The sequence below is a fragment of the Lates calcarifer genome, linkage group LG24, assembly GCF_001640805.2.
Source record: "Lates calcarifer isolate ASB-BC8 linkage group LG24, TLL_Latcal_v3, whole genome shotgun sequence".
Classification (NCBI taxonomy): Eukaryota; Metazoa; Chordata; class Actinopteri; family Centropomidae; genus Lates; species Lates calcarifer.
In genome coordinates this window covers 14,212,970-14,237,687 of record NC_066856.1, presented here as the reverse complement: position 1 = coordinate 14,237,687, position 24,718 = coordinate 14,212,970, and the positions used below count along the sequence as shown (strand labels likewise).

Genomic DNA, 24,718 nt, shown 5'->3' with positions numbered 1-24,718 from the left:
ACTTTCCTGTTTGTCTGGGGATTTGTAATGCATGCATGCATAAATGTATGACTGTGCTGATTTAACTGGATCCTCATGGTTCCAGTGAAGTTCAGTCATTGCAGCCATATGGAGATGTTTTATGTATTTTTTCTTTCTTCTTTTTTTTTTCTGCTGACTATATTGGTCGGTATTATTCTGCGGCTGTGCACCAGTCTCTGACTATATGGCACAATGAGTTTTGATGGTAAATCAGGTCACATGACTGATCCAAACTGTACACTTGAGACACCTGTCAATCAAACATGTTAGGTTAGGGTTAGGGTTAGGGTTAGTTGTCTTGAAGCTTCGTGCATCCAGCATTCCCTCCTCATTAAAGCTATACGTACTAATACTTACTGTACTGGTCAAACAGAGAAAACTAATTGTGAAAAGAGGCAGACAGATGTAGATTTTAAAAACTAGAAGAACACGTTTGCAGTGCAACATGCTCTTATTTCCCATAAGAATTTCCAAAAGCACCAACAAAAAGAGCCTGCCAGAGTCAGAAAAGGGCATGCCTCAAATACCACTTTGTGGTTTATTATCCCAGCTGCTCATCAGAGGGAAAATGTCATGTTATTTATTTTATTTCTGGTTTTCTCCAACTGGTGACATTTAGTTGTTTGTTTTTCTTTAAGTACTTGCCAGTGCTTGGTCGGCACTAAGGGTCTTTGTAGTGGTTTTTGCATTTTGACTGGCACCTGAAGCAACCGAGTGGGTGATCTGACGCCGGAGAGTGGACATTGATCAGATGAAGGCTCTGGAGCTTTTGTTTAAAAAAGAGTAAGCTGCTGATTCAAAAGCTGTATGGACATATTGTGAAGTTCTGCTCTTTGTGATCATCTTTTACAGTTGAATGGCAGCTGAATGAAGACAAATAGCCTTTGAATCTTGTTTTTCTTTGGATAAAGTGTTTCTTCTGTTTTTCTTGTCCTGCTTTCCTGCATTCTCACTTTGAACTCACTTCTTTTTGCTGATGGTGTAGCTGAGCGTAGGCAGGCTATCAAATTCTGGATGCTAATGTGATGGTCATTAAGCAGTGGGCCACACACACACACACACACACACAGGCAGACAAAAAGAAACACACGCTTACTACAGAGCTGCAACGCTTGGGGTGCTTAAGCTCCGATGTTTTGCTTTGTAACTAAAACCCAAGTCGCTCCGTGGGCCCCAAATCCCTGGAGCTGAATAAGTCAATTCCTGCTCTCCACTCTATTGTTGATGTAGTTTTCTGGAAAGACGACCTGTTTGTGTAACTGCAGCGAGCGCTGAGTCTGAGCAGAGTGGAGCGGGGCCTCTGGGCTCGTGGGAGGGGGCGGGGCTATGGGGCAGGAGAGGCCATGGATGCTGCCCACAGCCTGCGTGCCTGTCTGACCACAGCTCATCTGAAAAGCATTTTGGAAATGTTTATTTCTCTACCTTTACTATCAGTTGGTGAGACGTCATTATGGTAGGATGAGGGTTGGGCAGTTTGGCCCTCTCTCTGGTGTGTCTCACCAGTGTTATTGGCAAGCTGAGGAGCTGTCTGTTCAAGAAAATGAACAAAGAAAAGAATCTGAACCAAACCCAATTTTTCACTCAGGATTTGGCTCTTTGGCAAGAAAAAAAATACCTGTAACCTTTTACATTTTCTCATGACCCATAGCACTAGGAAGGAAAGCTTACGTGACCTCCTGATTAATCCTGAATGTAATTTTGCTTTAAAGCTGCTAAATTAAGTTAAAGCTGCTGTTTTGGTTTTACAGCTCACAACTCCACTCCACTGACATTAGTTAGTGACTAGCTGGTGAACACAGTGACGTTTAACAGCTAAAGAGTCAGATATTACCCTTAGGAGTTGGTGGAGTACAAAAACGGAGCGCAAACAGAGTGAATATTGGACTTACATTCAGTAGGTGACCTTTGTGTCTATTGAATGTGCAAATAGGCAATTGTTCGTGTTGACCATAACAACTATATAAGATGATAAATAAAGATAAAGCACATTTTCTAGAGCTTAAAATCCAGGTTTGTTGCCCTTAACTCATTCACCGACATCAAAGTGCACATGTGGTTTTGTCAGCATCATTTTTTTTTGTCTCCCTTAAGCAAATATTTTCTGCCTCTTTCTAAATCATGTTCACCCTTTAAGCCAAAATATAACTATGTATTAACAAATAACTACTTCTTGCCTCTTTCCTTTTTAATATGTGTCTAATGTAATCCCATAAACCTGTCATTAGATCAGAGGGGATCTGACAGATGATTAGATCTTTATGTGGAAGAAAAAAGTTCTGCCTCCCTCCCCTACAGAGAGGTGGCAGACAGCTGGAGCCTTGGAGAGCTGCTGGATGCTATAATCTTGGTTGCCTCACAGTTTGACAGTGCCTTTGTGGATAAATGTTGGATGTGATACAAAGCACAGTCAGAGATATCCTGTCAGATAGACACTACTTTTTTACTCATGTAGTTTTTACGTGGATGATCTGGCCTGTGTCACAGTCCCTGAGAGGTTCTTGGTTGGCTGTGGATGAATGTGACAGGCGTTAGTAGTTTTTACAGCTCATCCATCACTGCTTTCTCTCCACCTCTAAGATCTTTAAATCATCTTGGTTCCTCACTCTCGCTCGTATTTTTGAACATTCAGGTCTTTTCCTCCAAATTCATGAATGAGGGTTGGCCCTGTCGCTCCTGTCTTCACTCCTCCTCTCACTCCTGCTTCATTCACATATAACCATGAGCATCATGCCCTCCTGTCTCATGCAATGAGGCGCATGGTTTCCATCCCATGTAATAAAAGAGATGGAGCCTAAATCAGGCCACACATGGAGCCAGTATGGTGTCGGTTTCCTGCAGGGCCCCAGAGCCATCCCATGAACTCAGATCCCTTTGGCCCTAATTCTGCACTTCCTCTGATTGCGTCATTGGCAGGTACAGCCTTGAAGTGAGTGCAGTGGGCATGCTGTAGGGCAGGATATACTTTACAAGCTGTTAACAGTAAGTTATTAGATGGAGTAAACATGCAACCAGAACCTCCGCTTTGTTCATTTGCTATGGATGGTCTTCAGCGTGGATGCTCAGCACCTCTCTTTGCATGTTCCTCAAGACGAAAGTGTACCCAAGAGCTGTTAGTGATGTAACTGTCATTTCTATGAAAGTTTTAGTTTGGTGGTTCTAGACTTATGTATAAAAACATTAAACTCACATTTTCTTTGATGGAAATGTTTAAAATGTCAAGTTTACACCTAAGGTACTCTAGGGATGTTTTGTCATAGGGACTCACCAACTGAACCAGAGGCAGGTTGAGAGAAACCAAAGGGGTAAATTAAAACTACTCCTGGAGTACATCAAGCATCACTGATTGCTAATAATCAACATATTGAAGATCCACAGGAGCTATTTTTCTTTTAAAATTAAAGCTGCAGCCAGAAGTTACTGAATGTCACTGATTAATGTCCACAAACACTGGAAGTCATGGACCGGTGTACATGCTCACACACACACACACACTACTGCAGCACATGAAACAGTGCAGGCCACCTCACCGTGCCATTGAGAAAGCTGAGCTGTGTATGAGTCATTCACTGGGCCATCATCTCCCTCCTGACTGTAAAACATCTTGGCTTAGATTACAGTGTATCAGAGATCTTGTAAAACCTCTTATTTCTGTTTGAGTAATGAAGGACAGATGGCATGGAAGATGGCTGCTATTTATATGTATTGGGGAAAAAAGAGAAAACAATTAGAAACAACCAGCTACAGTTTTATTTATTTCACAATCAGCAGAGATACTGGTTGTTGTTTGCTCTCTTTCGTAGGAACTACAGTGTATTTATACAGTATGTACTTTAGCTAAGGATTCATTTTTGAGTACATGATATTGCTGCTTTTGCTGTACTAAAGTTAAGGCTTTGAGGACTTAATCCACTACTGCAGCTTGTCTTGAACTCCTCTCTTTGTCTTTGGTGCCAGGTATAATTCACTGATTGCCCTCTTGGAGTAGATCTGCTCTCTGGTTCCTGGAAAGGGCTTGAGTGTGTGTTAGGCAAGGCAGGGATCCAAATCACAGCTTGTGTGACCTCAGCTCACAGCTTTGTGTTCTCATCCGTTACTATAGCGTCCCTTCTCCTATTTACAGTAAATAAACATTATCTTTTAATGAGCAGGGCCCACGTATCTGCTGTGCTTTACTGTGGCCTCCTGGACATTATTTTGGCATTTCAGGGGCAAATTAATGGCCATGTCGAGATGAAAAAGATGATGTTTGGCCAAGCCTTTGTTTCAGGTAACGAGGCTGATGAAATACACAAGCTTGGAGGTTCTTTATTATTACCAAGATGGACACAGTCCGGATATAATTTCAACATAGCTTTTGAAGGAACAATGAGTGTCTTTGTCAAGCCAAAGTACACAATGACAAAGGAAATCCACTGACATTTAAAGTCCCAGTGATGTGTTGTTCTTGTTTTGGAAAGGTCCTTTGTGTTTGAGCATCGTTTTTGTTTCACCATGAGCAGTAAAAGTGTTGTTGTCAGCCTGTGGTCTGAGCATCCTGGACGCTGGTTGTTTTTGTGGTTATGGTCAGTGAGATCCAACTGTGCAGGCAAAGGGGAAAGATGACGAATCAGTGTCTGATTTAATGACGAGCAGCCAAACTAAAGGAAACTGAGTCGCTCTGATGTTAAACTGTGAACAAGGAGGTCGGTGTTCACGTATGTTTTTCCACAGTCTGCCCTGAAGTTCTCATCTTCCTGATTTTAATATTTATTGAGAAATTTGTCCCCCCCAGAAGCTTTTTTCACCGTATCATCAGGCCTGAACTTATTCCTCCACATGAAGCCAAACTTCATGTGCTGCAAACCTCAAGATATTTTATCCATGTGTTAGGATTTGTGCATCTGGGCTCTGTTAGTGTGACAGATATTTGAGAATGTGTGAAAGACGTTTGTCCTGACTGTCTCATATCCATCTGGCCATTTGTCATGTAAACAGCCAGTTGCTGAAGAATGTGGAGCCATGTCATATCCCAGGTGTTTCTAGTTACTTAATGACTGTTTGGTTTTCCAATTGTTATTAATAAAGTATCAAAACCTATATACATATATATATATATATATATATATATATATATATATATATATATATATGGATTTAGCATTTGTAGTGCAGTTTTGCAACCAAAACGGTGTCAGATTTATCTTGAAATAATGTTCTGTTCCTGTTAACAAAACCAGTCTGAGACATGAGTAAGAGGACATGACATAAATGTGACAATATAGTTTACAAAGCCACATCCCTGTAAGCATGGTTTTGGTAATTTGCAGGTTAAAAGACAACTAGGCGTCTTTTAGAAAACTAGGCTAAATTTTGTTGAAAAGTGAGCTCTGTAGATGTCTATACAGAGAGACAACATTTTAACATGTAATTGTGTGACATTTACAGTATAAATATAATCTGACAGTGGAACAACAGCTTCTTGAAGGGAGGAAAACAAGCCCTGATATCTTCACCTACGCTGACGATGTACTTGTATATTTTTAAAAAAGCACAAGGAACAATGTTAAGAGGAAACATAGATGAATAAAAACAGACAAATAAAGAAAACACCAAAGCTTCACTCAGCAGTACAATCCAGCATTTGTGTCTTTTTCTTATTTGTCCTGCTCATCCAGGAAGTGACCCACTGGGAAATGAACAGCAAGCAGGTCGCGACCCCTGATCGAGCTTTAGACAGCCCACTGGTGTGTCGACACTCAGGGGTCGAAAGGATTACAGCTGTTCTATCTGATGTCAGTTCTCTCTGTGCTCATAGGCGAGCTGCGAAACCAAAATGTCTCCTTCTTGTTGTTGTGTTGTCAGCCATGTGTTTTGTATTATGCCAGGTGTCCCCCATATTTGACAGCCAACCCCAAATTCTCCACTTATCCACCGAGCATCTGAAGATCATCACTCAAGTGTGTACTGAAATGGAAAAACCTTTTGCCTGTGTAATAGTTTATACCCTTACAAAGTGTTTTGGTATCATTTCAGCACAGCAGATTTGTAAACACTGTCAGTGTGTTTGGGTTGGAACAGCAAATTCGGGCAGCAGCACTGTGATTACTGTGAACTGATGAACTGATATGCTTGCTTTATTGTGGAAGCATGCATGAGCTGACACTTCAAACATGTCAGCAGTTATGAATGATTCAGAAATGCAATCATTTATCGTGGCCGTATTCCCAGAGTGCACTTCTCTTCTTACAGTTAAACCAGTGGCGAGGGAAGACTTTGGTAACTCCTTATGTCTCAAACACAGCTGTGGTAACCACTTTTTGCTTAGTGACTCGTTCCACACCCAGAGCTGAAGCTTTTCAAGACGAATGTCTTTCAGGCATGAATACTTGTTAATACACTTTAAGAAGGCCATAGGGACTCTTTACGTGATTTGGACGTGAGCATCAGCTATGTTTTGGGGCTTTAAAAGCTGAGGTCACTCTCAGGTGTGTGGTACAATCATTCAAGCAGAGAACAACTATAAGAACACTGCAATATTTTCACCATTTTCACTCATACCTTTCCACTTCCTCTGTCTCCACCTCTATTCAAACTTTTCCTCCTTGTCCACATAATGACCTGCTTGCTCTAAAGACGTGACGATTTTGGCCAGAAATCAACAAAAGTCACGAAAAGTTGATTTGGTTTATGTAAAGATGTCATAGTTATAAACTGTTTGATGAAATTTATGGACTCCTACATTGTCATTCTTGGGAACACATGTTAAAGCTACGATTTATTTACAGAGTTTTCAGTGCAGCTTTAGGCAGAAAAAGTAAAGCAGGACTGTTACTTGGCCTGAAAGGCCGTGGTGTCATTTTTGCTGGCAGAATTGAAACTATGGAAGCATTATTATAATAATTTTTTATTTTGCACTAAACAAAAAGACAGTTAGCAGCTACCTACTGAAAACAGAAAAGCATTTAGCTGCTTTAGAGTCGACAACACAGCTCAAAATGAATGCTAGTGTTGCACTATATCTACTGCATATATATGTAAAAAGAACTATTTGCTGACACATTCTCCATCTAAACTTCATGAGGTGATAATACATTAGTATTGTGTTATGGTTTGCAACAAAATACAAAAAGTAAATTGAGAGATGTGGTACTGTAATAATGACACTGCTTCTAAATTATCTCAAACCTAGCTTAGCATTTCTGTACTGCCGTTTCTGGCTACTTATAAGACAGCATACAGTACTGTATATATCAGTTTATGTCATCTGTCATTGTATCAGCCTGGCTGATTGGACAATTTAGCTCTACTACAGAAGTAATGCTTGAGACACTTTGAGACTCTGAGAGTTTTATGACGTCTACGCCGTCATTTTTGGGAACACATGGAGTGCAGCTTTCGGCAGATGAAATAAAGGAGGGCTGTTATTTGGCCTGTGAGGCAGTGGTGTCATTTGAGTTGGCAAAGAATCAAAATCATGGAAGCAGGATACTCAAAACCTTTTAAATTCAGTTTTTCTTTTTTTGCAGGGCTTGCTCGCTCTCTTTACGGTAAATCTCATGTTCTCTCAGGCTGGCTGGGTGCTGAGGAGACCTCCCTTCCAGCTGGACTTGGTGTTTAACTGAGGTCTAACACTTGGTGATCATTAACAATCCCTTCACACCCATAATGAGTCGAGTTGTTAACTTTGGCTTCTAAACCCCCAGTGAGACCCTGACGAGCCAATCACCCGCTCCATTTTTAATTTATTGCAGAATTACCTCATCATTTAAAATGCACTTGAACTAGATGTGTGGTGAAATCTTTGGCACTAAATGGTTCCTGCACTTTACAGTGATGTGTGATGGTAACTGACTAGTTTTCTGGTGGTATTCCTGTTAATCTGAATATATGACTCTTTGGGAGTTATCCCTTTATATTAAGGCATGTGAAGTGAGTTTCATTCCAGGTGCATGAAAACCAGAACCTCCCTCCCTACACTCATATGCAGCACCCCCGAATCTTTCCACACACACAGACACACACTTCCTGTACTGAGAATGAAGTGCAGCTGTGGTACTGTCAGCACTATGGATCTTGCCACTCATCTGTCATGAAAGATATCTTTGGAAAGAAATATTGCACAAGTGTCCCCACTAGCTGAGGCCTCTTCAGTTTGACTCCACAGTCCTAACACTGCAAGAATCAAACTAAAAAGTGCAGATTTACGAAGATGCTGCTTTTTATGTGGCACAGAAGTACAGTACGCACAATTAACTTTCAGTTCTTCTCATATAACCTTCACTGGGAAGGAATCTGTGTGCCTGCAAGAGAGTCAGCGACCGAAAAAGAGACGGTTTGTCGAGTGAAGACTGAGTTCAGGAAAATAAGCATGTCGCTGAGTGTAAACAAGTCAGCGGGGGGGATTGTTTTTGTGTCCCCTGCTCCTTAACCACCTGGGCCCTGGGGGAACTGCTGGACTCTTTAATGTAGACTCCAGGGCTGTTTGTCCAGCTGTGGGACTCCTGGACATGGAGAGTCCCTAGTTAACACTAAATTGTACCCGCATGTCCTTTTAAGACCTTTGTGCTTCAGTAAAATGCACAATAGGAAGCAAAATGTATTGAATCATGTGGTATTCTTCATTCACAGGGATCCAGGAGGGCACCCAGTGCACTAAGTGTAAGAATGAATGGGCGCTGAAGACCTCCATAGCTCTGCTCTATGTACTGTGTACTCTCCTCACCATCGCTGTTGCTATACTTGGGTATAAAGGTAAGAAGTCACTACACTCTCTACCAAACATCATGGTTGTTGAAATGATTCACTGACAGTGTGTTGAGAAAGCAAGTATCCAAGCAATTATATATAATCTAGCTTCTCTTCGTGCTGCCAAGAAACAGGAGCAATGGCTCCTATGACTGGTTTACGAGTACAGTGAGACCTCCGGTGTCTGTGTGAGAGAAGCAGCTCTTTGTCCCTTTGGGTGCCCGTTGAGCATGATATCAATGCTCTTTGGTGACGTTTCTCTGTCATTATTTAAAGACAATAGATCAGTAATGGAAAATATGAAGAGAGAGCTACCACACCTACTAGGCAGAATCTGCAGTTTTCCTCTCAGGATTCACTGGTAGATACAGTTAAAGGGTCAGTTCACCCCAAATTTCCCCTGTGGTATTGAGCCATGCAAATATCATAACGTTTTAGTTTGTTCAGTTTTTGAGACATTTATTTCTGAGATTTCTGCTGTGAATGGGTTTTGTTTGCAGTGTGCAGAGCATTGAAAAATGACATCTGAAGAATTCCTCAGTGGCATTTCTTTCCCAATGACTCATGACCTCACTGTCAGCAGTGTTTTATTGGGACTATTTCTTCTGTAGAAAGTAGGTGCGATGAAAACCGTTCAATAACTGGGACACAGATTTTGGAAAAACATGTCATCGTCAAGTGTAATAAATGTACTTTTCAATGCTGTGAGCAATACAAATGAAATTCCAGTCACCTCCTTTGTATTGGGGTGGAGGCAGAAATGTCAAAACCTCAAAACTATGTACAATTTAAGACAAACAGACCTTTGAAGTTTCAACCTCATCTGTCCATCTGTCCCTGCTCTCTGTGCTTTACCCCCGTCTGTCTCCACCACAAACTTGTCTGTTTATTTTACCAACACCCCCAAAGCTCACACCAACCGGGGAAGGTCTTTGGGCTTTGTGGAGCTGAACTTCCTGATTGGCTTTTTTCACATTTTTTTCCAGGTTTTCTTTCGGAGAATTGAACTCTGAGTGTTCCTTCCTAAACGTTCCCATATGCGATGCTTTTTGTCCCCTTCCTCTTTTCAATTTGTGAAAATGGCATGAAGTTAACATGTTCAGGGGTTATCTGCATGTGTCTTGAGTACATTAACAATGATGTCCCCTCGCTCTCTGAGCTCAGTTGGTCCTGCTTGTTCCGTGCTGCATGTTTTCATGCAGGCCTAATTGATCCCAGATGAGCAGTGAGTGAACTCCGTGCAACTCCAGCAGAACCCACTGAAATTGGGTTTTTACTGGCACTGAAGCTCTGCTCTGTCAAGGGAACCACAGCTCAGCCTAAACACACTCCCAGCTCCAGATGGTTATGTAGTGAGACCCGGAGTGCTCTATGCAGTTAACATGTGTGCTTCTCTCTGTCCTCCATCACTGACCCATAGACACGTCCTCTATGTGGCTCCTTTGTTTTGATGCAACCATAACCCCAAAAGTTTGGCCGGGATTCAGCGACCTCTGTCTTTTTCCTACAGCCTGTCGTCTTGATTGACATAACCAAAGACAATATGAGGTCATTCTGTAGGCTCTGGAGGATTTAAATCCCATTAATTTCCTCAAAGACTGCATTTTACCTCTCCTTTATTTTTGAAAGACTAATTCATTTTAAATAGGCGTAAACAGTGTCAGAAGCAAAACATCCTGCAGAGTTCAGCAGTGTGCCAAAGAGGAAAGTGAATGACCCTGGTTAAGATATTCTCATGTCTCTTACAGACAGCCAGAAAGCATGTGTGGGCTATGTCTGGATCTAGGAGGAGATTTGCCTTTTAAAAAGTTTTTAATTTGAAATATTTCACTTTAATTTCTTCTCAGTTGAAGTTTGAGACCGTAAACAGCAAATAGTTGACTTTCTTGTACAAATAAAAAGTAGAATTTGTAAACCCTTGCTCAATTCAATACACCCGGAGACCTCACTGGGAGACATTTGTTGTTTACACCCACACTCAGGCCATCTAGAGACGATATCTGACTTAAGAAGCTGATCCAATGTGGCATTATCCTCTCATAATGTCCTACCTTTCAGGCTGCAGGTACAACCATCAGCAATCACATCCTGTGGCTGTATCCTCTTTGTAGCCTGAGAGGCATCAAATGTTCATCCTCGTGGTACTTGTACAGCAGCAGTTGTACATTGAGTTCTGAGATGCATGCCCTGTGGCTCCTATTTATAAAATAATCAAAGCATGGAGTTTACAATTCACTCACTTCATAACTATTTTTACTATTTCTGACTTTATGCGTATGAGGAAGTCAGATTTTACGAGACACCCCGGACAGAGTCAACACACAGTTTCAGGAACCACCCACACAAGAGCTGGAAAGAGTCCATACTGGGTACAAAACAGCAATTGAACCTATAAGGTTTCTGCCAAAGCAATGCTTCCCTCTGCAGCCGTGTTGCAACTTCAGCTTCTTTGCATGTGTGTTTTATGGTTAATTTTGCTACAGGGTGATGCAATGAGTTATTTCTCTGAAGGCCAGTACATGAACAAAACATGTGGAAAAGGTCCTGAAATTTCTGTATGTGGGAGAACGTGTGTTAGTTTCAGTACCCAAGAAGTGTCGGTGAAAAGAAACAATGTGCCATAGGTGTGACACCTACGGTTTGACCAATTGATTAAAAGTGTTTTTTGTCCTCTGTAATGCAGGACTGTACGTGCTCTGTCTGGAAATATGACCCATTAAGTTTTCTGAGTGGAACATTTCCTGTCCAACTGACCATTTTCTCTCATAACTAAAAATAATGTGGTAATCCGAGGATATTTTTATAGGTACATATGGTTTTAAATCTGTTTATTTGTTCCATGAGACGCTTTTAGGAGGGTTTCTAGGACGTCAAAGAGGGTGAAGAAAGGAAACAAAAAACAGCTTTGACCATATTGGTTAAACATTCATTTTCCAATTTGAAGTTTCCCAAACATCTCTCTGTCAATTACTCAGGAGGCAATTTTTCCATAATAGCAAAAGATTTTCTCTATTTGCAGTCTGGAAAGTAAAGAATGGTTTTTCTTTTGCTACTGAAGTCTTAGATTTAGAAGAACAGTTTTACATTTTAGGCTCTTGCCAAGAGGCAGATGAGAAGATATATACTACCAGGATGCTCTGTTACGGCTGTATGGTAAACATGAAGCTAAAGCCAGGCGATAGTTAGCTTCACTTAGCTTAGCATAAAGAATGGAAACAGGGGGAAACAGCTAGCCTGGCTCTCTCCCAAGGGTAACAAAATCTTCCTACTACCTCCTCTAAAGCTCAGAAATTAACATGCTCTAATATATCTTGATTCATTTTTACAAAAAACCAAAGTGTTTGAACATTATGTCGTAGTTTTACACAGGGTTGTGTTTGGACTATTTCCTGGCTGGGAGCAGTGACTTCCTTTATGCTAAGCTAACTTATTTTGCATACATCTGTGAGAGTTGTATTGATTTTCTCATCTGACCCTCAGCCAGAAATTGAAACCAGCGCATCTTTGTCTTTCTGGTGATGTGACCTCTGCAGCCTTGTGACTGAACTGTTGTCTTAGTACACAGCTGGGATGCAACTTCCCAGCAGAGGAGCCCATGCAGTTCCCGGTTAAAGGATGTGTCCCCACTGGCAAGGCTGGTGGTAGAAAGTGGGCTGATTCCCTGGAATCCCAGACACATTCCAGAGGAAATGAACGCTGGTGTCGCCTGTGGGGGCGTGAAGAGCCTTCCCTGCCACAGCGTCTGTCTCCTCTGGGCTGTCTTTGATCCGCCTGTTTACTGAAGACACCCCCTAAGTCACTTCCTGTCCTGCAGGGCACTCAGCAGTGTCTCCCCATGCACCCTCCAACCTCAGCCTCTGTCATTGACCACCCCACTCCATTTTTTCTTCCTCCCTCTGTCCTTCTCTCAATGCCTACCTTTTCTGTCTCTCACCCTAAATTTAATTACATTACAACTCCACATTCCACTTTTTCTACAGCTCTTTACCTCTGTGACACTAGAACTGGCCTAACCCAAGAGATTATGTTAATTGAGTCCACCATTATTACATGCCTACAAGATATGTAGCCACATCTCTTATAGTGTTTCATTGGTTTCCTCTCTGATCCCTTTTATATATGTCTGTGGTTGCAGGCAATTCTGGTCTGTTAATAAAGGATGGAGCCTGTGTTGAGACTGACACTAAGCTTTGTCCTGCCTGTCCTGTTTTGTTACAGTGGTGCAAAGAGTTGACAGTGTGTCTGAAGGTATTGCAAACTATGGAGGAAAGATAATGGCTGTTGAGACTGATTTGAAAAAGCTAGGTAAGTTTCATGTACAGTATCTGGGTTAAAATTCAAGTAAAAGCTACAGTGAGAGGATGATTTGTAATTTTGTATACAAATCTCCATCTTCAGATGATCAAACAGGAGAGAAATCAGAGAACACCACCACAGAGATACAGAGTTTTAAGAACAACATCTGGACTCTTCAGAGGCAGCTGTCTGCGGTGGAGGAACGCATCCACAGCGATCAAGTTAAGCTGAGTCAGCTGCAGAGCATTGGCTCAGACATCCAGAGCAGCCAGGGCTCCATCCAGAGACTGCTGGATACCAACACAGTTACCTTGCGCTCTGTAAATGGAACGCTGCAGTCTTACGGCATCATCATCGGGGGTCTGCAGGACGACACGGCCAGGCTGCAGAGAGAACTCCAGCAGCAGGTGAAACTCCAGAACCAGGCTCTGCTCAGCATCAGCAGCCTAAACCTCACCCAGGCCCAGCAGAGAGGCCTCATTGCAACTCTGCAGCGCTCGGTGGATGACACCAGCCAGGCCATCCAGAAAATGCGCAATGATTTTCAGAGCCTCGAGCAGACGGCCCGACAGACGCGCTCCGATACGGAGTGGCTTCGAAGTAAAGTGGACAACTTGCAAATCTTGGCCAGTAATGCCTCCGCTCTAGCTAAGGCCAACAATGACAGCCTTGAGGATGTGGGATCACAGCTCACTTACATGGCCAGCCAGCTCCAGAACACCAGCAGCCTGGCTGACGCTCACGACCAGACCTTGAGGGAGATTATGGACCAGCAGAGGGACTTCGGCAACCTCACGTCCACCAAGTTTGACCGGCTGGAGGTGCGGCTGGATGAGACGGAGCAGAGTATGGACCGCGTAACCGGCAACATCAGCTTCACCACCCAGCTCCTGGGTGCCATCAACATTAACCTGAACGGGCTGCGCACTTGTTCCGAGACAGTCGGCCGTCACTCAGACTTCTTGTTAAACCTCAACAACAGCGTGACAGATGTGAGGACAGATGCAGCCAGCCTGAGGTCCCAGCAGGAGGAGCTGGCAGCACGTCTGGACAAGGAGGTCACCAACCTCTCTTTTGTCATGGAGGAGATGAAACTGGTGGACACCAAGCACTCACAGCTAATAACCAACTTCACTATTTTACAGGGTGAGGGGCTGTATGGCTTCAGTGTGCGTTTGACATTTTGATAAATACAGGTATTTGCTTACTTGTAAAGACTTGATGAGTACCACTCTTGTTTGTGGTACAGTAAATATGAAGCTAGAGCTAGCAGCCAGTTAGCTTAGTTTAGCATAAAGACTGGAAACAGTGGGTAACAAATTTAATTCTTATCAAGAAAGCAAATAAACATTTTTTCCAAAAGGTGCCAATATTCTTTAAAAAATAATACTTTAAAGTTTGTTTAACTATTGTTAAACAATAGTATGTTTTATGTTTCAGGTCCTCCTGGTCCCAGAGGGCCAAGAGGGGACAAAGGACCTCAGGGACCACCTGGTCAGCCTGGTCAAAAGGGAGAGAAAGGGGAAAAGGGTGGTCCAGGGATACGAGGACCCAGAGGAGAGCAGGGTATTCCAGGACCACCGGGTCTGCCAGGATTGAAAGGTATACCCGGCGCACCTGGCAGCCCCGGGTCCAAGGGCTCCCGAGGGTCAGGGGGCAGGGCGGGACCTCCTGGAGCTAAAGGAGAGCCAGGTACTGCTGGTTTACCAGGAAGAGATGGACAGCCTGGCCCCCAGGGGGCACAGGGCCCACCGGGAATCAGAGGCTCGGTGGGACCAGCTGGAGAGCAGGGGCCAAGGGGACTGCCGGGACCAGTGGGGCCTCCAGGGCCACCAGGACCACCAGGGCAACCAGGAATCCCATATCGGGGGCAAGTAATCTCTATGCGCCCTGTGTCTCTGCAGGATGAGGCAGTAGCTCCTACGCTATGGGCTCCTGGTGAGGCTAACTTCTATTTCAGATTTTATATTTGAACACTTCTGAGATCCTGAAATAATGCACTGAGTCAGCTTTGATTTATTTAATGCAATCGCTCAATGTTTTGTAGGTTGCCCTGTCGATTGGGTAAACTACAGAGACAAGTGCTACTTTTTCTCCAAAGACCTGCACAGTTTTGATGATGCAAAAACAACATGTGAAATAAACTCTGCTTCACTGTTGATCATCAATGACATGGAGGAACAGGTGACTAATTGTGATTGTGTTTTTGTCCCTTAACAACCAATGAAAGCCATAAATCTGACCTATTTACTGGAAGTGAAGTTTCATCATTGCTCTGAAATGTGTGAGGTAACTTCTTAGTTAATGACTCAGTACTTTTTCTGTTCTTGTGTGACCTCAGAAATGGCTAAAGAAGCAGACCTTTGGGAAAGGGTACTTTTGGATGGGTCTGACCGACAGGGAGGAGGAGAACGTGTGGCGCTGGCTGGATGGGACTGAACCTGCTTTCAGGTCAGTATTAAATCAAAAACTACTTCTATCATTGGGAAGATTTTCTGTTCCTCGGATGGATATTTAGTTTCAGAGCAAAATTCTGCTTTCCAATAACAACAACAAACGTAGAACATGGAGTACCATTTACAGATTAAGCTGTAGGTTTTCTGTTACATGGAATAACACCAAATAAACATTCAAATTCCTTTGAAAATCTCAACTTTCTGGTACTTTCTGATTGAATTGACAAGTTGCAATTCCTGCTGCCCCTTCAAACAAAACAAATACTTGCAAATTCATTCAACCCTCAACTGTACAAGGTCATCCAATTAGCAAAAATCCAATATTAAGACAATTATGAAATACCTCAACCAGTATGAAATAAAATCTGAACACAGCAATATGGTACAAAAGCCTCATTAACCTCAGTGATCTGCACTTGTATCAGAAGTGGAAATTTTAATCAGGTGACCCAACTACTCTGTCCCACTGCTGTGGTTTTCCATCACAGCCTTAGATCAAATACTGTAAATCTGATGTGTGATCGCCCCCTGTTGTTTGCTTGTAGTAAGTGGAAGCCAGGTCAGCCTGACAACTGGGGCCATGGGCATGAAATTGGAGAGGACTGTGCGGGTCTGATCCATGAAGGGTTATGGAACGATTTCTTCTGTGAAGATCTCATAAGCTACATCTGTGAGAAGGAAATGGAGACCTGTAAGTCCACTTCTCTCTCCTTTTTCCTCTCCAAATGCCAGTTTGCTTCCTCCTCAAAGGATATTTTCCTCAGAGGTGCCCTCATGCTCATTCTCTCAATCTTCTCCCTGCAGTAAGATCGCCCGGATCGTAGCGACATCTTGAAAGCAAGCTTGCAGTGAGCAGCTAGACTTCACCCATGTGGCACTGGTCCACTGACACAGCACATGGAGAGTCCGTACGGAGAGAGCAAAGGGACAAATTTTGAAAGGAGCCCAGGGCTGCAGCAGCAAACATCTCTCCCATGCTGAAGAGAGATGCCTTTCTCCTCCAACGTGAGGCCAGTCCAACTTTACCAGCAAGTGCAATACAGCAGGGCAACAAAAGAGGGAGGAGAATCTGTTTTTATTTTTTAAATTACCAAATCATCAGTTGATTTATATAAATATATAAATATTTTTATGGTTATTTGAAATCCATTTTATAAAACTGTATTCCATGTGCAACTGAATATCTGAATGTATATATCATTATGCAACTTTTGTAGGAAAACATAATTTCTATGAAGCCAAATGGACTTACCGTAGTGCTTTTCATAACATGTAACTGTCTTAAAATGAGAATAAAAGGTGCAAAATGATGCAGAAAAAACATGTTGCTGATATGCTATCCTTGAGGAACCTGTTATCTAACCTCATGAATGTCTATATAGCATTTTCATTTATATGATTAGGAATAAATGAAGTACTTACACATAAATACAGGACAAAATGTCACAATCAGCTTGAGTTTTAGTTCAGCAACTGCAAGTTTACAGTTTAATACTCTGTGTATGATGCAGTATTTTGTGATTGAGATTTATTTTTTCCTTACTACAAACATACATATGTTTATATATAAGAATTTGTGGATCCTACCTACAAATAGAAAATGTACCATTTTCTGCACTCAGGTATTTCCTGTTTTAAAAAAACACTTGATTTTAAACAACACTATGAAAGATGAAGGAAACACTCAAAAATAAATATGGAAAACCCAAGAGACATTTGTGTTTGTTGGCTTATTTATACATTTCCACACAAACTCAGGTAAATAGATCTCAAATCAGATTTAATTTCTGCATAACTCAGTGTGAAGGTCATCACAAAACTCTCCACAGTGTTGTAGAATTTAGTTTATTGATTTTGCACAAAAAGGTTTTTTCACATTTCTATTGTTTTTCTTGAAAAATAACTTTTCCAGTGATTTTTTTCTCTTTACATTGACTTTTATTGCTTTTCTCCTCTTTAACCCAGAGTATAAGCAAAAACGGTTGATTTTCTTCTATAACCATGGGCTATGCAGTTCATTGACTTAACATGTCCTCTCAATCATTCCACATCCTGTTTTCCTGCTTTAGGTCAACTCCAATCACAGTCACTCCTTGAGCTGCACAGAAGATTTGAAATGATCTGACAATAGCACCTTTAGTAGGAGGGAATCTAACTACCTCTCTATCAACATGGACATCAGATTCTTTGTTTAAAAAACAAGCAAAATAGCAACTAAAGACTGTGAGTGCTCGTATAAATTTGAATCGTAGCCTCGCCCACAGTGGTTTACAGAAAAGACTACTGCTTTTTGAAAACTCAAATTAGTTTAAGATGCACTCCTGTAAAATTAATGTGACATAGTAAACATTCAAGCAACATAAACAAATGCAGGAGCTGAGCCAAGCAGACAAAATGTTAAGTTTGAGCTGTGCTTGCTCTAAGTGATACAGTATGTGAATAAATTATCTTTAAGAAATATGCTTACTATTACCTGCTTATTTCACATTGCATCATTTACACATAAGGTAAAACAAACATACACAAAAGAAGCAGCATATTGTCTAAATGGAGATTTATTGTTGAGGTACGATAGAACTATAAATATTTTCTCTTCTGAAACCTTCTCGTGTACAGCCACACTATGTGTGTAGAAAACCTGTGGTGGAATACACCTAAAAAAAAATAATAAAACTGCCAATTGTGTAGGTTGGGGGATGACATTGGGACAACTCAAGAGACACTACTTACAATCTTCTTCCCATGTTTCATTTCACATTTCCCTGGCAGCCTCTTATTTGCCTCTTTCTCCTTCAGGGTACAGTGTAGTGGCTCATATGTTTCATGATCAATGCATGTTTCCGGCTGCGATGCTTCAGTGCAACAAGATGCAGTAAGGTGGGAGGTTAAAGGACTCAGGATCACTCTGTGATGATACACAACGCCAGGCTTCTGTCTCAAGCTCCAGCAACACTGGGACTGTGAACATGTTTCCAATATTACCATTCAGATAGGAATTAATCCTGTACTGAAATACTTAGGATCAGTTATTGAACTCCCCTTGGTTTTGTCATTTCTTCCTCGCTGTTGCTGGTTGTCGCTCTCGTCAGGCAGGTTGTTGTCTGCGCGGCCCTTTCCGGTTCCTGTGCAATGAAGAATGTAACGGCCGATGGTGCTAAAGATGGAGGTGAAGATGGAGATGAAGTGGAGGGGGGGGGGGGCTGGAGGTGAGGGTGATGTGGAGGGCAGGCTGGCTCAAACAAAGGCATGAGGTGGCGCTTGTCTAGTCGTCCTTCTCCACTATGACCTCTCCGTGAAGCACCCTTCTCCTCTGCCGCAGCATGTGGAAGTAGAGCTGAGGAAACACTGGAGGAAAAGAGAAACAAACAGGGCGAATCACATTATAAATACAACTTTGGTGAATCCTCTAAGGGGAGTCAGTTTCTCTCCCAGATTCTGCTCCACATTCCTTAAGCATAGGACTGAAAATGCTCCTTACGTGGGATGTAGGACAGCATGACGATGATGAGGCAGTAGTAGTAGTCGAACGACACGTTATACTTGTTAGGAAGCCTCATGGAGTACATTCCAGATCGACGCACGAACGGCAGAGCAGCATAAATGGTCATCAGTTCGCCAATGACTCCCAGGGGGTACAAGACAATGAAGAGGTTGTATCTGGGAAGGACAAGAGGAAGGACATCCCTAAAATCCAGCAGTGTGATATACACAGTCACACACAGCTGCAGTTATAGTCAAAGGATTTAAAAAACACGCACATGCATGGTCAACCAAACACAGAAAACAAACAGTACTACTCTAAGATGCAGTAGTGCACACAGTAGGGCACAAATTCCAAGGCCACCAGCACCGTGTCCTAATATGTCACATAAATATCACCTGTCCACTGAATAACTGTCTTTGATTGTACAAGGGAAAAAAAGAACCACATGGAATATACAGATCTTTTAGTCCATTTGATTCTGACATCTGTCTGCTTATTTCCTGTATTCAATGTTAAAGCTTCCCATTATCAGAAAGTCAACTGCAGCCTATGGTACAGCTATGTGATTTCTAGTAAGGAGCAAGTAGAGGAGGATGATTCATGTGAGAGAATGACAGGACTTGGCAGGAACAGAAGAGAAAAGGAAGGCAAGACTCTAGAGGAGTTTTGAGGTTAAATCTGTATGGTCTGGAAAGGGAAAGGTCATTTCACAGATGAGGGGCCATACAGTATGTTGTGACCTACTGGAGTGAACCAGCTGGTCAGGAAGGATCTCCAGTGCTGATGATGGGCAGAGACTAAAGCTTGGATAGAGAGCTGGGGTTCCCCAGCGAAAAAGGATTTGGTTTGGCACGATGTTGTAGTGGGCAAAGCTGCAGGATCAGGTTGTGGCTGCAATTTGGGCATCTGACAACTGTCAGCGACTGAATCACCACACTAAATGGTTGATTACTACAGTGACAATGGATATGTCTTGATTACTTGGCACACAGACGCAGCTTGGTTAACTCCTTTAGTGCTGCCACGTCTAAATATGGTCCCACAAAATTCAGAAAAAGGGCGATTAATGTTCAAGAGAAAGGCTCTTGTCTTTCTACTGCAAAGTACTATCACTGCATTGATAGTGTGAGATACCCCGCGTCCCTCTGTGACAGCTCGTAGTCTCTCTAGCACGATATGTGCCATGACTCAGGGCTATAGGGATCCTGTATTTAGTCAAGACCACAGCAAAGGCTCGGGGGAGCGTCTCAGCGGATGTGAGAGAAATGTTGGGCGAACATTCCATGACCAAAACAGATGGGTCTTAAAAAGAGGAGCAGCTGAACATGAGCCCCTCTCTCTTCGGGGGCCTGGCATCTCCTCCGTGCTTAAAGAAAGACGTGGGGGGGGCAGGGAGGAGAGTGGCAGTCTGTGCATGAGAACCAGGAACCAAAACAAAAAAAGTCATTTGGAACTAACTAAATTGCTTCCCGATGATCACATGATACACTGAAGGGGAAGAAAAACGAATATGCTGATGACAGGCCTCTGACAGTGGTAGTGCAGAGATAGTGGTGCCTCACCTAGTAAATGAATTGATGTAATATTAAGCTATTATGAAGTGAGATAGCCCTCTCTGGGCTGTAAGATGCCAAGCCTGTGTGTTGGACAGCTATCAATGTGTACAGCTGACGTTCCTCCGACTCCAATTTCAGCTGAGCTACTGTAGCAGAGAGACACGCAAGGCCAGACTGCCACGTCACAAGTACTCTTCATACAGTAGTGAGCAGGCATTATGTCACTCTGCAGCCGAGAGACATGTTGACCATCGCCACATTTCACTGATTAAAAATGAGAAATGATTTGATTTTATGGTTTCTGTGCTCACAGTTAAGGCTTTGGATTCAAAACGATACTTTTTTCATTTTGCTAAATGAATTATTTGTAATTGTTTCTTTCCATGATTTGTTGGGGAAAGTTAGGGAAATGCACATTATAAATTAATAATTCAATCTAGAATTAAAAAACTACTAATAACCCCTAATATAATTAAATGTAAGCCTGCCTCCTGTAATGTCTGTTCTGCATTATCAGAGCACAATGTTAGTTCACCCATCATTGACAGAGAATAGCTAACGAGGTGCTAATCAATAAACACACATGCTTCCTCTCTCTCTGTGTGAGCTGGGGGGACGATACTTAATACACACACACACACACACACACACACACACACACAGCTGTACTACTTCCCGATGTAAAGCCGGTCTAGGCCTGGCGGGAGGGAATCATGCCAGAGGTGAAATCGCCAGATCATGCTCAGACACAGTAATGACAACTGAAGCTCATCCCAGCCACAGGGCATAATGGCATCTCCACCTGGCCCATTTGATGAAGTACGGCAGATGGTGGAGCAGGTTGAATGTGTAGTAGGAATATCTGGTAATCTCTGTCACCGTCCACACAACCAGGAACAGGATTACGCTTTCTTCATTCTGGATCTTCATTTCAAGTCAGGAAAATGGCAAAAGTAAAATGTTTACATGAGTCAAATCTGACAAATGCTGCTCTTACAGGTTGCTTATTACCTGTGTGTGTAGCATGTACACGTGTGGGAGCAAAGACATGAACAAAAATAAGCAAAATCATGATGTAGCACACAGTAAACAAGTCTCATTTGACTACATGTTGTCCCAGGAAACCCAATAAAAATTTACCTGATTATACTGAAGTAAAACTTGTGACTGAAATTGTCATTTTAGTACATTTTCAAACCAAATAACTCAAAAATTATGTTATTTGTCATTTGCTTATGCAGCGAAAGGACAACTCTCTGTCACAGAGTTGGTGTTTATCCTGATAAGTCACCTGTCTGATGCTGTTGGTGATGAACCAAACCATGAAAATCCGTGAACACACTTGAACCCCGGTTACAATCACAGAAGTCCTCACGATTCCTACAGTAGAGCAAGAGAAAAAAACACATCAATTTACAGTTGCTAAGGTGCTGAAAGGTTGTTTGAAATTGAAAATAAATTGGCTAAAATCATCACATACCGATGGCACAATGTCCCACCTGCAAGATGAGGTACATAAAATTAGTTCAAGTAGTTATTTCATTATCTCTTTCCTTTCCTCACAAACGTTTCTACAATTATCAGTCTTTATCTCATCTGTAGTTGAATGAGTGTTGATTATGATCTGCCAGCCTTTTTATTCTGACAGCTACATCAGCAGCGCCTCGTTAAATCACTGTCAGCCCTCTCTCATTACTGTGTAGCAGCCATGCAAGTGACAGCAAAAAGTCTTACCTCAACTAGCGCAAAGGTCTGGAAAAACTTGAGTGTCCTTGCTATACTTCTGTACAGACCCTTGTGTGTGCCTTTTTGGATGTAGAAGCGCATCATTGCCATGGCCAAAACCAGCCACCTGCAGGACGAAAAAAAGGTTATATTACATAAAAGTACTGCTTAATGTGAAGAGTTAATTCCTCAAGAAAAGATATCAGGCTGTGTGGGACTGACAGAGTATATCATCACTGATGCAACAGAGGCTGGAAAGCTGCTTTAATGGGAGTTGAAATGCAACTCATGTCATCTTATTCAGGTCTATAAGACTGGATTATATCTCTGTGCCTTCACTGATACAGAAACCACCTGGACTCTGGCTCTATTTTTGCTGGATATGTTCAGTAAAAATTGAAAATAAACCTTAAGATTATTAATGAATTCCAGTGTAGAATATAATGGTGATAAGGTGTTTTATTCTTCTTGCCAAAGAAGAGGTTTCTTCAGATCTCCTGCACTAAATCACCAGTTTTTGGCTCGGGACACCAAACCACAGGAGCAGCCAGATATTGTGTGCAGTGTCTGAAGTCCAAGTTACAGTTAAAACTGAAGATTTACTGATGACCATTAAACAACTGACGACTAACTTGACAAGACATGATGAATGGCCTGACTCTGCTGACATATCTTAAAATAAGACTTGAGGTGGCGATAAAACCCAGAACGAACATTTAATTTTCAGTACTTTCATCGAGCGTCACGGCTGAGAGAACCGTCACCACAAAGAGAGTTATGTTACATCCAGTCACAACATCACCAAGACTCCACATGAGTAGTTGAAATTAAAATCATTTTTAACCAAACACTGGGATTCTGTCTGCTGCCCCTGAGGTTTTATGGATGTATGGTTCCTAAAATATTGACAATATCGTTAAACAAACTTCAAACAACTTGTGCACATCATCAATCTGAGCTGTGCAACATACAAAACACAGTCAAACTAAAACAGCACAGGAGGAGATTCCTTGATAACGGACTATAACCATGAAAGATGATCTCACAGAGCTGCAAACAGGGTCACTGGTGTTAACAGCTTAGTAGGTTAATGAGTGGACTGGTTATAGGGCTGCAACTGATGGTTATATTCACCACTGATTGATCTGATGAGTATCAATGATGAATATAAATCCAAAAAATAATCTAAAAGTTGTAAAAAAAAAAAGTCTGTCTTCTCTTATATACTGTATATTATTCTGTATCATGTTATTTGTTTAAAATAATAATGGGTTAAACCAAATATCTTTTAGTTTTTAACTGACAAAACAAGACATTTAAAGACATCACCTTGGACTATGAGAAACAGGGATGGACATTTTTCAACCAAATGATAAATATATGAATCGAGATAATAATCGTCAGATTAGTTGCAGTCCTACAAGACACATTAGTGTCCTAATGAGTTAAATGTTGTATATAGTTGCACTATAATTAAGCTGTAAATGAACGAAACCCCTGCTGACGCTGTGTAGTCATTATTGATCCGGTGAGAGCCACTTGCTGCCCTGACAGCTCTGTTATATTTTCATAACAGAGGAGATACGAGTCGACAAGTATCGATTCTCATCTGTTTGCTTTGCCTGTTTATCTGTAAACACGATACGAAAATCGACCGGTAGTGTCGCGCTCTCTTTTCCGATCCACAAATGTTATGTTGTTATTGAAAAATCTGCCCATTGAGCATTTCACTGCCCCAGTCTGAGCTCCAGTGTCAGCGCACTCCGGCTATACTTATCACTGCAACTGTCGGAAGCGCTGTGGGCCTTGACGCTGACACCGTGCAGTCAGCCCTATTTGGACACGGCTGCAGCGCCAGCCTGTCACTTTAACCAAACGCCATTCATTCATTTTCTACCACTCAGATAAAAACCGCTTCCATTTCTTAACTTTTATTTTACTATCAAACTGTTCACTCTAGGTTTTTCCAACTCCAGTGTGACGGTGCGCGGCTAAATCCAGCGAGCTGAACAGGCACTTTCGACTTGACACAGAGACACACAGTCCTATAAACAGCAACACACGCTTACAGTTTTTTAGGGAGCGGCTAACTTATAGGCTTTTCTTATTAATAGGCGACAGCGCGCGGAATAACGCACGTACCCGGCGGTCATGGCGATGTTGTAGAAAGTGAGCCATGCGGTAGCGAGGGCGCTTTTCGTTCTCTTCTTGTTGTTGTTTTCCTTCTCCTCAACCGTGCCGTCCTCCTCGCTGGACGCCATGGTACCGGGGGCAGGGTGGGGAAGTCAGGAAGGGAGCTGACAGCTGGGGGCTGGTTTGGGAGGGGAGCAGCAGGGTCATCCATCCATCTATCCGCCCACGGATACACTCTCTCTCGCGGGACTAGTGCTGCAACAAGTGCGTGGCCTGCCGGTGGGCCAGGGGCTGGTAATATAAAGTCTGTGACTGATAATTTT

At 42.3% G+C, this 24,718-nt stretch overlaps 2 protein-coding genes across 2 annotated transcripts in view; one reads left to right on the top strand and one right to left on the bottom strand.

Moving 5' to 3' along the window:
* LOC108894990 (collectin-12) overlaps window positions 1–17,208 on the top strand; it is a 35,980-nt gene extending 18,772 nt beyond the window's left edge. The window contains exons 5-12 of the mRNA XM_018693641.2: window positions 8,629–8,751; window positions 12,964–13,050; window positions 13,144–14,187; window positions 14,482–14,979; window positions 15,089–15,225; window positions 15,383–15,492; window positions 16,043–16,188; window positions 16,302–17,208. Coding sequence (XP_018549157.1) covers window positions 8,629–8,751; window positions 12,964–13,050; window positions 13,144–14,187; window positions 14,482–14,979; window positions 15,089–15,225; window positions 15,383–15,492; window positions 16,043–16,188; window positions 16,302–16,321 — 2,165 coding nt within the window. The 3' untranslated portion in view covers window positions 16,322–17,208. The remainder of the gene's footprint in view (window positions 1–8,628; window positions 8,752–12,963; window positions 13,051–13,143; window positions 14,188–14,481; window positions 14,980–15,088; window positions 15,226–15,382; window positions 15,493–16,042; window positions 16,189–16,301) is intronic.
* A 118-nt stretch (window positions 17,209–17,326) lies between these two features.
* hacd1 (3-hydroxyacyl-CoA dehydratase 1) lies at window positions 17,327–24,598 on the bottom strand. Its single transcript, XM_018693647.2, has 7 exons — window positions 24,405–24,598; window positions 22,272–22,389; window positions 22,018–22,036; window positions 21,829–21,917; window positions 21,340–21,461; window positions 18,976–19,154; window positions 17,327–18,842 (listed from the first exon to the last, which is right to left on the bottom strand). The coding sequence occupies exons 1-7, from the start codon at window positions 24,521–24,523 to the stop codon at window positions 18,760–18,762; spliced, it is 729 nt and encodes a 242-aa protein (XP_018549163.1). The 5' UTR covers window positions 24,524–24,598; the 3' UTR covers window positions 17,327–18,759.
* Window positions 24,599–24,718: the final 120 nt, after the last annotated feature.